At 40.6% G+C, this 16,284-nt stretch overlaps 1 protein-coding gene across 5 annotated transcripts in view; it reads left to right on the top strand.

Moving 5' to 3' along the window:
* Positions 1 to 16,284, top strand: part of ampd2 (adenosine monophosphate deaminase 2) — a 77,784-nt gene that overhangs the window by 38,747 nt on the left and 22,753 nt on the right. For 4 of the 5 annotated variants that reach the window (XM_008109428.3, XM_003220232.4, XM_008109431.3 and 1 more), the window contains exons 2-11: positions 938 to 1,068; positions 5,002 to 5,132; positions 6,076 to 6,144; positions 7,707 to 7,818; positions 8,521 to 8,707; positions 9,747 to 9,888; positions 11,659 to 11,748; positions 12,759 to 12,888; positions 13,603 to 13,797; positions 14,440 to 14,571. In XM_008109428.3, coding sequence (XP_008107635.1) covers positions 938 to 1,068; positions 5,002 to 5,132; positions 6,076 to 6,144; positions 7,707 to 7,818; positions 8,521 to 8,707; positions 9,747 to 9,888; positions 11,659 to 11,748; positions 12,759 to 12,888; positions 13,603 to 13,797; positions 14,440 to 14,571 — 1,319 coding nt within the window. The remainder of the gene's footprint in view (positions 1 to 937; positions 1,069 to 5,001; positions 5,133 to 6,075; positions 6,145 to 7,706; positions 7,819 to 8,520; positions 8,708 to 9,746; positions 9,889 to 11,658; positions 11,749 to 12,758; positions 12,889 to 13,602; positions 13,798 to 14,439; positions 14,572 to 16,284) is intronic. The other variant, XM_008109426.3, reaches the window with a different exon arrangement.

The following is a 16,284-nucleotide window of genomic DNA, read 5'->3' as shown; positions in this document are numbered from 1 at the left end:
TATGCTCTAGCTATCAATTTCATAGTTGTTTTGAGTGTGATTGTAACTGATGAATTGAGCTCATGCATTGATGAACTGGACTATGTTACAGAGGCCAGGAAACAGGATGAAATTAATCTGGCTTCCCAAAGGGTTACCTCCAGTTATTAGACATTAGACATTTGAATAGTAGAGTAATTTTGCTTCTCATTTGAAAGGTTAACTAGCAACTTTGCTCCACCTGTTCCATGTTAGAGTCCCAGCAGCATCATATTTTTCAGTGCATAAAGATGGGAAATGCTTTAAGGAAAGGATTCTCATGGAACAAGCTTGATAATTGTATTATTCTTCCAAGAATGGTGTGTTTGGCAGAGATTTATACACTAGTCATTTTCCCCTGTGCTTTTAATTGTTCCAAACATCTCAACATGAATCCTTGGTGTTCCTGTGACACTTTCTGAAGCAGAAGAATTAAAGGGTTTAGAATGATCCCCTTAGACCAGTGGTTCCCAACCTTTGGGCCTCCAGGTGTTTTGGACTTCAGCTCCCAGAGTTCCTAACATCTGGTAAGCTGGCTGGGATTTCTGGGAGTTGAAGTACAAAACACCTGGAGGCCCATAGGTTGGGAACCACTGCCTTAGACTATTATATATTATGATACAATCTTCTTAAGCTACTGACTGCTTCTATCAAATGCATGCAGTGGGCTGAGAAGGGAGCAAAGAATGGTAATATTCAGCAATCCTTGAATTAAAAAAAATGGAAGTCTTTTCTTTTTGAAGAAGACCTAATAAATGGAACACTTTTGGGGACAGGTCTTAATTCTGATAAAGAAGCAAAGCTGTTCTGTAGGCTACATTTTACCAGACTTCTGTTCTTTCCTCCTATTTCTGTGGCAGAACCACCTGCCAATGGCTTTCTCTTATCTCCCTGACTATAATCGTCTATATTTCCACAGAGATCCACGGAGTGCCACGGTCCCGCCAATTGCAGCCTGCGCGTTCCCTTCCAGGGCCGTCTCATTGCCTGAAGCATTTCCCTGTTGATTTGCGCACCTCCATGGATGGCAAGTACAAAGAGATTGCTGAGGTACCCTTTCTCCTTCCCTACTGTGGCTTTCATATATGATAACCTTGCGACAAGACCTATAGCACTAATGCATCAGAGTGATGCACAGTGGCCTCGAGTTTCCTTTTCTCTCTCTATCGTCTTCTCTTTTATGTCTAATTATTTCCTTTTATTGTCTTCTCTTTTATGTCTGATTATATACACAGACTGTTTTAAGGTATTGCTGAGTCTGGAGAAGAACAGGATATAAATAAACCAAGCGATGGAAGGATGATTAGACAAGTGATTTTTCTAGTACTGGAGACAGTTCTGCTTCCAAACCTAGGCCCGGCATGTTGTGGTTTTTGTCTTCAATCTGGCCCAAAAGCATGGGAGTGTCATTCACAATTGTGTGGAGCTCTGGACCTTCAGACTCCTATTTGGCCCTCCATTTATTATAATAGGAAGAACGAATAGGAACTGTAATCCAAGAACATTTATGGCTGCAATGCTGTTCATTCCTAATTTTAATATAATTTTTGAAATTGCTAGGATCTGGGAAATATGTTGTTAGTTAGTGATAGCATTAGATAGCATTGTTAGTTAGTGGAGCAGCATTAGAGGCAGTGGGAGAGGGGACGCTCACATTTTCATCTTGTTGAGTGAGAGATCGAGTTCCAAGTTGCAGTTGGATGGAATCCATTTTAATTCCAGCAACAGGAGATTAGTCATTTGCAGAAGTATGCACTGGACCTTCTTAAGGAGAGTGATTCCAGCGGCGCTTTAGCTAGACTTTGTATGGATAGGTTCTTATCTACTTTGGAGGAACAGCTTTAGCAAATTTCTCAATAGGAGTGGCTCAAAGGATCCAAAATTTTAACTCTGTATCTGTCTTGGGTTATTGCCAAAGATTCTCCTGTTGTCTTGTAATTGATTCTGCTGCTGCCTGTTAAGTTTTATGTTTAAAAAGTGCTTCCATTGTAATAACTGCCATTAACATTTGGCTTCTTGCCTTTAGTTACTTTTCAAGAATGAATGTAGCTTTACCACAGGCAGGGATTTCAAGAATCAGGTCCCTGGTGAATTAATTGTAAATACATTTTTTTGATGGAGCAGAGGCTAAGTAATTGACTTGCCTGTCTGATTTATTAGGGGAAACCCTTGTAGAGTAAGCCTGATTCAGCACTTCCCAGGTCACAGCGCTGTCTCTTGCACAATATCCTTTCTGCCGATGCCTCAGGGCTCATTGCAAACAGCAGGGAAAAGCAGTCAGCAAATAATTCCTTCTGCATCTGCTGTCCCTTCACAAATACTGGTAGCACAAGAGGTCAATCAGAGACCATAAAAGGCTGAACCTGTGTGTCCAAATGCCTTCTCGCTTTGTAGACCAGGGATACACATAAGTCATAGGTAAAGGTAGAAAAGAAGCAATATGGAGGAGTGGTTAGAGAGCTGAACTAGAATGTGGAGGATCCGGATTCAAGTCCCACACTTAGTCATGAAACCCATAGGATAATTTTTAGGCAAGCACACTTTTTCAGTCTGATCTGCTTTATAGAGTTGCTGTGACTATAAAGAGGGAAGGAAAGCCATCGGTGTTGCTTTGTACTCACTAAAGGAAAGGAAGGATATAAGCACAATAGATAACTATTGTTAGAATGTTGTCATGCATTCATCACCTGCTTTGCTATTTTCTCCGCCCACACTTTGCAACTTTTGAAACACATGTAAATTGTTTCTGTCATGTGCCTTCCCTTGTGATGCAGCAGGATTCTTTTTAAAGCTCACAAAAAGAAGTACAGCCAGCTCTCCATATCCATGGATTCTGCATCCACAAATTCAACCACCTACCACTTGAAAATATTTTAAAAATTCAGCAAGCAAAACTTATTTTGACCATTTTATAAAAGGCACCCTATTTTGATTTCATTATGCCATTGTATATAATTTGACTTAAGTATGGACTGAGCCTCCGGAGCCTCTGGTGGCTCAGTGTGTTAAAGCGCTGAGCTGCTGAACTTGCAGACCGAAAGGCCCCAGGTTCAAACCCGGGGAGCGGAGTGAACATCCACTGTTAGCTCCAGCTTCTGCCAACCTGGCAGTTTGAAAACATGCAAATGTGAGTAGATCAATAGGTACCGCTCCAGTGGGAAGGTAACGGCATTCCATGCAGTCATGCCGGCCACATGACCTTGGAGGTGTCTATGGACAACGCCGGCTCTTCGGCTTAGAAATGGAGATGAGCACCCACCCCCAGAGTCGGACACGACTGGACTTAACGTCGGGGGAAACCTTTACCTTTACTATGGACTGATTTTAGTATCTATAGGGTCTTGAAATCAAATCACAGATGATACGAAGGAACCACTTCATACATGTGTTTATATATGATAAATTCCCCTCCTCCACCAGACTCACTACCATAAAAATCTCCAATTGCAAAACTGCTGCAGTGACTCAAGGGGAGAGGTATTTTAATGATGTTATTTGTTCCCAGTTCTGAAAACAGCTCTTTTTGGAATTTGCTGTACTTCATTAAAATACCCATGAAATTTAGCAATTCTCTTCTGCTACATTGAGAATGTGTATTTTGACTTCTTTATATTTGAAGGTTTCTGGGTTTCTGGATCATTGCTATCATATCATATCTTCCCTCTAAAGAGCATTAGAAATATAATCTTAAAAGACCATTTTATTGCTTACCCATGAAAACCACAATAGCATCAGTGCATAAATGCTCTCCATATGCCACAAGAACATTTGTTAGTTCTGCTTCACTGGGTTGCACATGCACTGTTACATTTTAGTGTTGGGATGTGTTCTTAAATGGGATTGGATCACAACTCTCACAATTCCTCCCCATTTGGCTAAGCTCGCTAGAACTGATGAGAGTTAAAGTTCCACAACATTTCAAATGCCCCCTGATGCTCACATCTGCTTTTAGTGGATACAAAGTAGATCTATAACATGTATCTGGTTAAAACTGTATTCTGGGAAATGTTCCTAGAAAGAGAGGCAAAATATTTAAGCATTAAGAAATCCTGATTTCCATCTCAGTTTCTTGGGAGGCAAAAAGCCTGTTGAATAACTTAGCGGCCATAACTTTTTAATGTTGACAGATCCATTTGTCAGAAACATGCAGGAGAAAGCAAGGGAGGATGGTCCCTGGAGTTGTTTAATCACTAACACACCTTTTGATGGTTTGTATGATGAGAATACAACAACAAAACTCACCAAGTTGCAAATTTGGATCACTGCGATTTCGATTTTCACAAGAATTCCCATCTTCAATATAGTGATTAGAAAAATGTTTTTTTTTTTGTTTTTTTTGCGGGGAGTGGGAGAGGAGTAACTCTCAGACTCTTTTGTGGGCTGGTATGGCAGCTGTAATCACATCTTTCATGTAATAACGTTTCCAATCTTGGCCTAGATAGGAGAATGTTGTGGCACATGTCCCATCCTCATAATCCACCCAGGCCTCTACTTTTGTGGGGGTTGGGTATAGTGCCCCACAAAACTAGAAAAATAGTAAGTTAATTTTTTTTCACTTGCGAGAATGCCTTACTTGGATACTCTAGGTCCTCCTGTATGACTAAGGTCAACATCTGCCAGAGGTTGACATAGAATTGCCTCAGAGGACCCTTGAGATTCCCAAAAAAGGTATTCTCTCTAGGAATTCTAGGTCATCCATCATGACTCTATATACTCAGCTATTTGCAGAAGTTGGACATAGAGTTGTACTAGAGGACCTAGAGATTCTCAAACAAAATGTATTAATCAAATATGTGAATAATCAAATCCATAGATGTTAAACATGCAAATGTGGAAGGTCGGCTGTACTTCTCAACAGAATGGATGCTTCCCAGAGTTGCCTGTGTTGCATATCCAGGATGTATTCTGTGGTAGGCTTGGTTTCTCCACCTTCTTCTACTCATTTACACATACTGCTGCACCGCTGTGCTGCTCTATCCACAGGAGTTATTCTGCCGCTCATTGGCTGATAGTGAAATGCGCAGTGCTCCCTATGAATTCCCTGAAGACAGTCCCATTGAGCAGCTGGAGGAGAGACGTCAGCGGCTGGAGCGTCAAATCAGCCAAGATGTGAAGTAAGTGGCTGGGGCTTTTTTGTCTTCTCCTGCCCTCCTCTTGGTTTCTTATCTGGATTCTCCCAAGGGACAGAAAGAGCATTTCATAAGAATCTGAGGACAAAAACGATGGAATGAACATTGGCACTGGGGCAATTAGAGAGGTGGCAAGAAACCAGCCGAGAGTCTTTTTTTTTTTATCATAACAGGAATACATTGGTTTCATCAAGGAACTAGGTTGGCCAAATAAGCATTCAGTTTCTAGTTTTGTGTATCCATTCCCCGTCCCCCGGTCATAACCCCTTCTTTCTACTGATAGTAGCAATTAGTGAGAGGAAAGCAACAATACAGCTAAAAAGGTCTACTCAAAGCTATATATGTACCACTGGCATAGTTGCAGGTGTGTATGTATTATGTTTGTATGTATGTATGATTGTTAGTTTTATACTATTGCTTGTCCTGTACACAGTCCATCTTGGGTGCTTTGAGGTTTTCATTGGAAGGATTTCTTCACAAAGCCACCTTTCCAGTTGACAATTGTCATCTGGGTTTCCTTCAGCTCTCTAAGACCACTGTTGCCTACTCTCCTTTAAAGATCAGAACTGGAGAGGAGAAAGAAATAAGAAAAATCTGACACAATTCAGATATCTTGTCCAAACCATGGTTTGGCTACTGAAAATGTCCTGATGTAACATCATCAATATCATGATAGCTGAACCATGGTTTGGTCATCATGTCTGACCCAGGCCTCTTGCACTCATTCTCTTTGATCCTATTGCTAGTGAATATTACTACATAGTGTCTGCCATTTCTGGTGTTGGTTTCTGCATTAATACTAGTGTTTTCTTTTTCTCTTCATCCTCTTCCACCACCATTTCCTCACCTGTCTTTCTCTCTCTCTCTTTCTCTGTCCGTCTGTTTGTCCTTACCTCGGCCTTGGCCTCCACTTCCCATTTGTCCTCAGACTAGAACCCGACATTTTACTCAGAGCCAAACAGGACTTCCTGAAAATTGACAGTGCTGCTGACTTACAGTGAGTGCCTGGCATTAACTCTCTCTGCCCTTGACTCAGTGGTGGGTGCGGGAACACCCCACAAGCTGAACTTTTCATCCCATCCTCACACCCGCCCCCACACCTTGTCAGACTTGTGATCACTGGGACTGCTAATGGAGAAAAATGTAATCTACATGAATCCAGGTATTGAGCTGAGTTTGGAAAAAATCATTTTTTACACTACAGTTCTCAGAACTGGAGGGATTTCTGAGAGCAGTAGTCAAAAAGTTGGTTTCCCAAGCAGCTGTATGGGGAGCATGTGAAGCTATCAAGAAGCAGGCTTGAAACTGGATACCAAAGCTGAAAAGTACATTCACCTGCAGAAGGAAACAGTGGCATGCAAAAGCAGAAAACAGATGTGGAAAGGGAGGGACAAAGTTAGCTGCCATTTTGCTGTGTGCTCATGTTGGAAAATTCTTCTGAGATAAAGACATAGTAGAGAAGCTGCAAAACTTTTTCATGCTGGGCAAGAGTGCCCTTGATCCACAGTGTCTTGACACTAATAGGTGGGGAATAGCTCACTTTTGTCTGCCGGCCACCATCCTTTGTTCTTTGGCTTTGAGCTCCATTTCATTCCTGTCTTTTTGAGTCTTTTTTAGTCTTTTTATGGCAGCCACAGTGGATAGAGACAGTCTCTTTTCTCTGTGTTGATATTTTCTCCCCCATTCACACCCTTTTTCACTTTTCATTAGCCAGCTGAACAGCTCAGATATCATAAAGCCCAGCAGCTAAGTCAGACCAGACCTATTTCATTGTATGAAAGGCAACATATGGACCAGCCTATTTAACTCAATCACCACCAAGTTGAAGCTCTGGGGATCCTGACTTCTGGTTCTGTCCATCTTATTACCTCCACTGACACAATTCTGTGTCCCTGTTTCTCCCATTACAGTCAAGTTCCAGAAGGGTCTTCTTTTGCTTCTTATAATGTGGGAAAGAGATTTGGGCCATGGAGTAGCAGCTAGGCTCAGTTCAACCAGAAAAGGGGAAAAAAACAAGGGTGTGCTCCTGGATGGGGTGCATTTTCATTTTCCTTCCAGGCAACCATGACTTTGTGGTCTGAATTGCTTTCCCCTGGCCTTTCCATCACACTAGTAAGAAGCAGCATCAGCTTTTCCAGGTGCTTTGGGGATGGGGAGTTTATGGAGAGAGCACAAGAGCAGAATAGCCCCCTGTGTTCCATCTAAAGAGATAAGTGTGCATGCCGTTATGGGGATGCAAGTTATAGTATAGGAATAATGGATAATGGTGTGCGGAATCATTATTCCCTCCACTTCTGAGCAATCTTCCTTCCAGGTGTGCTCCCTTCCTGTACATAGCCCATGGATCTGAAGCAGTCTGCTTGGGGCGGGGGGAGAGGGAGTCTGATTCCCCTGTGTTGCACGTGTTTGTGTGCAGTGTGTCCTGCTTTGATGTCTCCATGTGACTTTTTTGAACAGAGGACGTTCTGGAGCAGGGCAGGTAGTGGGTAGAGCCTAACCTGTCAATTCCTCTTGCTCCTTTGCCTCTCCCTCTGTTCCCTTTCCCCACTTTCCACACAGATTGTTCAAGGAGCAGGGTGAAGACGTGGTGGACCATCTCCCGAAGGAACGAGATGTACTTCTGGAGAGGGAATTCCAGAGGGTCACTATCTCTGGAGAAGAGACGTGTGGGGTAAAACTAAATTATTTTATTTCTAGTTCATAGATGTCTGGAGGCAGAGAGTGCATCTGCATTAGAGTTATAGCAGTTTCATCCCACTTTGTTATGATTTCATGTGACTTTGCAGCTTTTAGAGAATCCTGAGACCTGTAGTTCAGTGAGGGGTTAGAATTCTCTAGCAGAGAACTCTAGCTCTACAATTAAGAGGAGGAAGCACAAATTCACCAAATTATACATTTCTGGATTCCATGGAGCTTCAGCAGTTCAATCTGTATCAGACTGCTGTGTCGTACAGTACTCTCTAGGGCACAGATACTCTGTGGGACGTTTCCTCAGATACTTTCTAACAATTAGTAACTAAGGTTTTGCATGTAGCCCAAGGATTTGCAAACATTTGGCAAGTATCAACAGATAGCCCTTTGGTGAGAGCTCTCTCATCCCTATTTTGAGTTAAAAAAAATTGAATGGAAACAGACAGCATTTTGTACATACATGTTTGCTGAAGTGGAATGTTTTTTTTCCATAGGAGTCAGCTGGGCTTCCAGTTGATTGGAATCAATTATCATTGTGTACATTAATATGATTTCTGTCTTATTTGTATGTTTGCATATTCTTGCCAGTTATCCCTACCAGTTGGCTTCCTAGCCTGTTAAGTCTGCCTGCTAGCTGTGATAGGATCCATCTAACTGCCCGCCTGCATTATGCTTCTTTCAGGTTCCCTTCACAGACTTGCTGGATGCTGCCAAGAGTGTAGTGAAGGCCCTATTCATCCGGGAGAAGTACATGGGGTTTTCTCTGCAAAGCTTCTGCAAGACCACTGCTCGCTTCCTGCAAGACCTTTCTGAAAAGCCCTTGGCTCCCAGGATGTATGAGGAGATCCCAGAAACCCCTGTGGCAGCAGGTATGATTGTGGTTTGAGCATGTGGCTGAGAAGGGGCATTACCGGTATCCAGTGAATGAGAACTCTAAAGAGGCAGATAAGGAAGGGGGAAAGAGTGTTTATATTGGTCTCTGGTTACTTGCAAGGCAGTCAAGGCCTTGGTGATGCAATGCATAATCCAGGGCAGTTCCTATCTGCTATCACAGTGGTTCCCAAACCTTGGTTCTCCAGTAGTTTTACACTCCTGCTCCCTGAAGCCCTAGCCAGTTTGGTCAACAACCAGGAGTTCTAGTATTTGAAATCCAAAGCATCTGGAGGACCAAGGCTAGGGAACCATTGCTGCATCATAACCATAGTTTGAAAACGTTTCCATTTTGGATAACATCTTCGAGAATCTTTTTGCTGTATTAACACAATTGTATTCCAAAAGAGCAACTTTTCAGTTCTGGTAACCACTGAAAACCACAGAAATATGCATTATGTTGTCAATAGTCTAGGATACATAGGACCAAACACCAGAAAAGTTAATTTGCTCCCTGGCTTCCCCAGCCAGTAAAACATGGAGGAAAAATGTTTAGCTTCAGGAACAAATATGCCATCTCTCCAAGCTTGTATAGCTCCAAAGAACTGGTAGAGCTGGCTGTTAGAGGGATGCAGGGATATAGGATGAGGACAAGACTTAAGTGTGCTTATTTCCTTTATGCTAAGAAAATTCATTTTTTGTGGAAAATTCATTTATCTGTTTTCATTCGTCCAAGAGCCATGTGTGCATATTTCATTTGATTTTGCATAATTTGCATTTTTCATGTATTGGGAGGGTTGTGTACTAGTGGATGATTTGCATTCTATATTCACATTTTGATATGTTTGTGTTCCTTTTTTTTCCGGCCACCACAGTGCTGTCTTGTGTGTGTCACTAACTCTGGCAAAAGCTGCATTGACAAACTATGTCTTAGGGTTTGATGAAAGAGAGGGCTCCAAATATTAGTTGCTGATATTATTTTTATTCCAGTTTTCTGTTAAAATAATAATACCCACCATTCTTCTTTTTGTGCTGCAGATGCCCCAGTACACCCACCATTTACAGACCAGCACCCTTATGAGAAGTGTGACCCAGCATCAATGCCTGGGGATCTTGGATTTGGCCTCAAGATGGTCAATGGGGTGGTTCATGTGTACACCAAGCAAGACATCATAGACAAGTAAGGAGGAATGGGAGTGTGCCTTTTCTGAATCTTCCTAAGAGAGGATGCTCCTTAGTAATGGAGGAAATTTGGAGATCATCAGTTGTCATATAAGGCATTTACCTTTTTTCCATACCCAATTTAATAGCATATTTTGTGACATTTTTCCTGCAATTGTTGATCCTATATGTTTTGCCTGAATAAGCAAGGATGGCACATACATAACAAAAGTGAAACTTTCCTCTGTAATTATCCCAGTCTAAGGCTATTATTTTAGGAAGCCGACCTATGTAGGCCTATGATAAACTAGACACATGGCGTATACTTTTCATGTAAATGATTATTTATATGCATATGATTCCTGGGAATAGCTGTTACCAAAAACTAGTAGACATTTCATACATATTTCCCTGTCTCTGTCTACCTTCAAGAAGCATTTTTAAAACACGGTTTGGTGAAAGGGTGTCATTGACAGTGACTTACATAGCCTTGAATGAACAAATCCTCTTTTAATCGGGACTGTTCGTTATTTGCATGCAGAAATATCTGCCATTTTCAAAATAAACAAATCAATCAAATATGTGTAAACATTGAGAATGCACTTAACACATTCAACACATTGTGCAGTTAAAAAAAGATAAAAACTTTCTTCCTCGTTTTCAGTGAGGCATTACACACCATTGGATTGAAAATTAATTTGTTAACATTGACCATTAGAAATGAAATATTAATTTATTGTCTTTAATGTTTATAATTTAAATGGTTTGATTTGTTGAATTATGTAAATTCATTAGTTACTCACTTTAATTCTATGGGCTATTCAAAAAATTACTAGTTGTGTCTGACTTGCATCTAGAAAGGAAACTCCAGTGTGTGTGTCTTAGTTACAAGATCCCCAAACCATCCTCATTTAGATGTTGTCTGAATTTGGCAGTTCACTCAGCTTCACCCAACCTTAGCTGAGCCCAGAGGCACAGTGTTAACAGCTGCTCATGGATTTTGATTTAAAGAAAAATAGAATGAGGTGTGATCAGCATATTGATGACTCTTTTTTGACAGTCCCTTTGAGTAATTGCATATAGATTTTTAAAGCGCTATGGACAAGATTGAATCTTGTGATTTCATACCTCCATCGAAATAGTTCCACATATACACATCCATTACTTTGAAACCATGTTTTAAAATTAATTCCCCAATAGTGACAGCTGTTATTTTGGTCTTTGGGTGGTAGTGGTGGTACTACTACTACCAGTATTACTACTACAACATTTGAAAATGAAAGTTTAAAATTGTACCATTTTCCATTCTACCAGTGATTAAGGTGAGATGCCTTCATTACCAGAACTGGCACACTATTGAACACAATTTTCCTGCTATTTATATTTGAAACTGTTGTAATACAAACCAACGTAATACTGAATTTGATGGTGGTGGGGATTAAGCGCATCTTGTTAAGTTTTAATGAGCCAAAATCTTCCATCATCAAGTTCAGGTGTGGTGATTGTATAGACCCTCAGAAAGTGTTAGATTGCAACTCTAGCCAGATGAGGAACTAGTAGCAAAGGATCATGGGAATCACAGTCTAACACTTGTTTCCAAAGCCTGATTTCACCTAATCAAGGTTAGCTTTCATTTGTAATATGGTTTAGAAAGGAATGCTCTTGGTCTTACATTTCACATTACACAGGTAGACACTCATCTGATTTCTTTCTGTGTTCTTCAGGATGCTATTAGATGGATGGCATCTGTGCCCAATGTTTAATTTGATCTGTTGGTGATTTTTTAAAGGAGCACAGAACTGGATTTACCTTACCCTGACCTGCAAGAGTTTGTTGCTGACATGAATGTCCTTATGGCTCTCATCATCAATGGTCCCATGTAAGCAAATGTGTTTTTTCTGCTCTCTTGGTTTGCATGGGCAAGAAAAATAAATAATAATAATAAAAATTTTATTTATTTTCGGCCCTATCTCCCCAGGGGAACTCAGGGTGGATTCCAACATACAAAAAGGCAAACATTAAATGTCTTAATAAAACAAACACGTGCCGACAAAATAATCCAGAATAACCCCACATGTGAACATAAAATTAGAACTTAACATCAATAAATTAAACAAAACATAATCAAATAAAATTGTATTACGACATAAAACCTAAACATAAAACATCCACATTGATTTACAGTAGCAAACCAAAATTCACAAAGCCATATAGGTTGATTGTGTAGGTAGTGATGACCGTTGGGCCAACATGGACTAACAGGGCCCGAGTACAGCGATAGTTCTCAGCCAGAGGTCTAACAGTTTCCATTTCCAAACAGAATTATGCTTAATCTGACTGGTTCACGTCAGGTTTATTTCAAACATGGTCTCATTTAAAACTGATTTTCATAGTAGGACATTATGTTTGCATCAACAGCTTTTACACACACACACACAAGTTTTTTAACAAAATATTAAATAATTGCATGGAGATGTATATCTTACAATTGTTGCTTTCTAGAAGTGAAATACTTAGCTGCATACTGATAAATGCTACCCCTTTGACTGCAAGATTTCTAACTAATAATAAGGAGCATACCTCCTTTCCTAATATCCCTCTTCATTCTGTCTTTGTTTTGAGTTAATAGGTCAGTAGTTTGACCTAGCGCAATACTTTGTTATGATGTTATGACATCACTTGTAATTTCCCAGACTTTGGAAGTAGCACCTAACTGTTCACCTATCCAAAGGTTGAGGGTGAAACAAATGTTTCTACTTGACCACTGATAGAGGTAGAGTTACACAACTAGATTTTGATGCTGTATATTGATGTCCTCCTGTGTTGAGAAAGGCTGATCAGAAGCATGTAAAGCTTAACCTGTTGTCTTTTTCACAATTTGATTGACAGAAAATCCTTCTGCTATAGACGATTGCAATATTTAAGCTCTAAGTTTCAGATGCATGTCTTGCTGAATGAGATGAAAGAGTTGGCAGCCCAGAAGAGGGTGCCGCATCGTGATTTCTACAACATCCGGAAGGTGCCAGATCTCTTTGTTACTGTTGTTTAGAGCCATATAGAACTGGAATCTAAAAGGCCTCTCGGTATCCCCTAGCATTCATGTTCATGGGGAATTCTGAGAGTTGCAGCCCATGAAAGTACAAGAGTTGTAATCATGTAGGATACAGATTGTACTCTTGGGTAACTATAACTGTCAGAATCCTCCACCAATTCCATCCCTACTGGAATGACCGGATTTGCTTATTTAATTTCACGTTCATATATTTAGTTCTGGATAAAAAGTTCAAGCTTCTCTTGCCTATCTCTATTCACTTCATGGTATTTCCCTCTTGTACCAAAATTTTTCGTAAAGAAGCAATGCCCATGAAAATATCTATTTGGTAACTGAGGGATAACTTTAATAATGTTCTATCTCTCTCTCTCCCTTTCTCATTTTTTTCATGCAAGTTGACTAAGAATTGGTTTCTTTTGGGCATCTTCCAACCAAGATGACACGAGATTTATGATGTCTCATGTCATCTTGCCTGGGAGATGTTCAAATGGTAGCCAATTTACATAATGTTTTTTTTAAAAGCCCAGTCATCTAAATTTCAAAAACCTTATAAGATCGGTCAATATTATCCTAGTTTTACAGACTGAGGGATTTGACTGAAAGATAGTAGATCATCTGAAGGCAAGTGCTAAGTTAAGAAATGAACTCATTTTTTCTGGCTTACCCATTAACCCCTTGCAGGTGGACACACACATCCATGCATCATCTTGCATGAACCAGAAGCATCTGTTGCGATTCATCAAACGGGCAATGAAGAAGCACCTGGAGGAGATTGTTCATGTGGAGAAGGGCAAGGAGCAAACCCTAAAGGAGGTCTTTGAGACCATGAATCTCACAGCCTATGATCTCAGTGTAGACACACTTGATGTCCATGCGGTATGTGAAATACTCATGTCAAAGAGAATAAAACTCATTGCCTTTGAAATAGTGTTGAATGCTGTTGTCTTGTTTGGGAATGTCGTACTTATTTGAGGATGAGGTTAGCAGAATGGAGACTCTTTCCATTATCCTCAAAACATATGAAGCTGGATACTAATTTTTCCCCGTGTTCATCTACATACCTGTCTTTCATGTTGAATGTTACTTCCCAATTCTCCCTCTAGTTGAGGGTTGGAATCATGTGGCCCTCCAGAGGCTTTGGTGCTGTAAGTCCCACCAACCCAAAACAGTACTGCTGGGAATTGCAGCCAACAAGGCAACATGATCCCTACCTCTGCTCTATTCTCTAGGTTTTTCTCAATAGGAAGCTTAACCTCATTTTGTCTACATTTTCTGGTAGTAACCTTTGCCTTAGCGGGGATGTGAAAGTTGGAGATGCTTATTAGGCTGAGCATTACCTTTTGGCTTGAAAAGTCCAACTTCCAGAACAACCTCAGTTTTGTTAGAACTAAAATGCCACATGGAGGCCATTTCTGATAAGTAGTTTAAATGTAATTGCAGATACTAGGTGAAGAGTAGAAGAATAGTGGTTCTTTGTCATTGAGGTCACCTAACTGCAATGGTTTTTTCTTTGAATAGGACCGTAATACTTTCCATCGGTTTGACAAGTTCAATGCCAAATATAACCCTATTGGTGAGTCCGTCCTGCGGGAGATTTTCATCAAGACTGACAACAGGGTTTCTGGAAAATACTTTGCTCATATCATCAAGGTGAGTTATGTCCTGCTCTTACTATATATTATGGAGCAGATGCTTAAAAACAAAGTGATGTATCCAGTTGCTAATCCCAGTAAACATAAATCCACCTACAGCCTTAAAATTACACATTTTATAATAATAATAAACTTTATTTATACCCCGCCACCATCTCCCCAACGGGGACTCGGGGCAGCTTACATGGGGCTATGCCCAGAACAATACAATATAACAAAATATAATAGAACAACAAATCATAGCACATTAAACAACACAATAAAAAATATACACTACATTAAACAAGATCAAAAGAACAATAAAACCATGGGCGGACCACATGAACACTAGATTAAAACTCGAGGTGAGAAAGGAAGTAGGAGTAAAAACCACAGAGGACAGAGTCATAAAGTGGCGGTGCGATCTGGAGGACAAATATTGAAGGAGAGCAGCAAAAGGGATGTATGTAGTGATTACTCTCCAAAGGCACAACGGAAGAGCCATGTCTTCAGGTCTTTCTTAAAGGCTGCTAGTGTGGGGGCTTGCCTAATCTCACCGGGCAGTAGTTCTACAATCGGGGGGCCACAGCAGAGAAGGCCCTCTCCCTTGTTCCCATAAGGCGGGCCTGAGATATTGGCAGTGGTGACAGGAGAGCCTCCCCTGACGATCAAAGGGATCGGGCAGGTTTATGATAGGAGATACAGTCACGAAGGTAGGTGGGTCCCAAACCGTTTAGGGCTTTATAGGTGATGGTCTGCACCTTGAATTGGGACCGGAAAATAAACGGCAGCCAGTGGAGCTCCTTGAACAAGGGAGTGGATCTCTCCCTGTAACTCGCCCCAGTTTTTAGTCTTTGATTTGATTTGAATACATTTGATTTCGTGTATGTACTCTAGTTGGAACTATTGCTTTCAATTAGGTCTGAGTAAGCCAGGTAAACATATTATGGGTGCATTTTTGTTCCTGTTTTTTTCAAGCTTAGGCAGGGCATGTAAGAGTTAAAAGGGGCAAGAAGATGTAAAGACCATTGGAGGTTTATGGTTTTCAGTTTATGGTTTGATTATGGGACCATTACTAGGTCAGTCTTGCATGTTTGTACACTCCTGCTCTATCCCACCCTGTAATTATGAGGGATTGTTAGTTTCTTTTGAAAGAGTTTTGCATTCTTAAGCTGCCAAAATTTCCAGCTGGCAGCAGTTTCTGTGCTTAAACAAAGAAAATGAAGACTTGGAGTAGAGTCCAATTTCACCCTGATTTTTTTATTCATCGCACAATAGGTGTGCAGTTTCGCCTTTCTGTCAGGAGGGAATGTAGATCCAATGACATTCTACATTTCAGAATCTTCACCCCTTTTTAGATTCAGTAGACTAGTAATAATTCATGTATCTGCCTAACATGGCATTTGCCTTGGTAGTGACTGTTCTTGACTCAGGCCGCTGGAGTTTGTAGGCTAAAAACTCTGGATGGCCAAAGGTGCCCAACCCTTTGATTAGACTTCCCATGGGGAGAAAGGTGGGATAGAAATAAAGATGATGATGATGATGATGATGATGATGATGATGATGATAATAAACTTCTAATTGTTATAGAAGCCAAAAGGGAGAGTTGTAAGCAAATATTTTGTTTTAAACACATACCACATGAAAGGGTTCTGTATAGATTTATGGCTCCTACCTCATGTTGTTTCCAGAGCAAAGAAATGAAAGATGTCACTGTGTGTGTTTCATAAGA

This window comes from Anolis carolinensis, chromosome 4 (assembly GCF_035594765.1).
Source record: "Anolis carolinensis isolate JA03-04 chromosome 4, rAnoCar3.1.pri, whole genome shotgun sequence".
NCBI lineage: Eukaryota > Metazoa > Chordata > Lepidosauria > Squamata > Dactyloidae > Anolis > Anolis carolinensis.
This window is presented reverse-complemented; position numbering and strand designations above follow the sequence as displayed.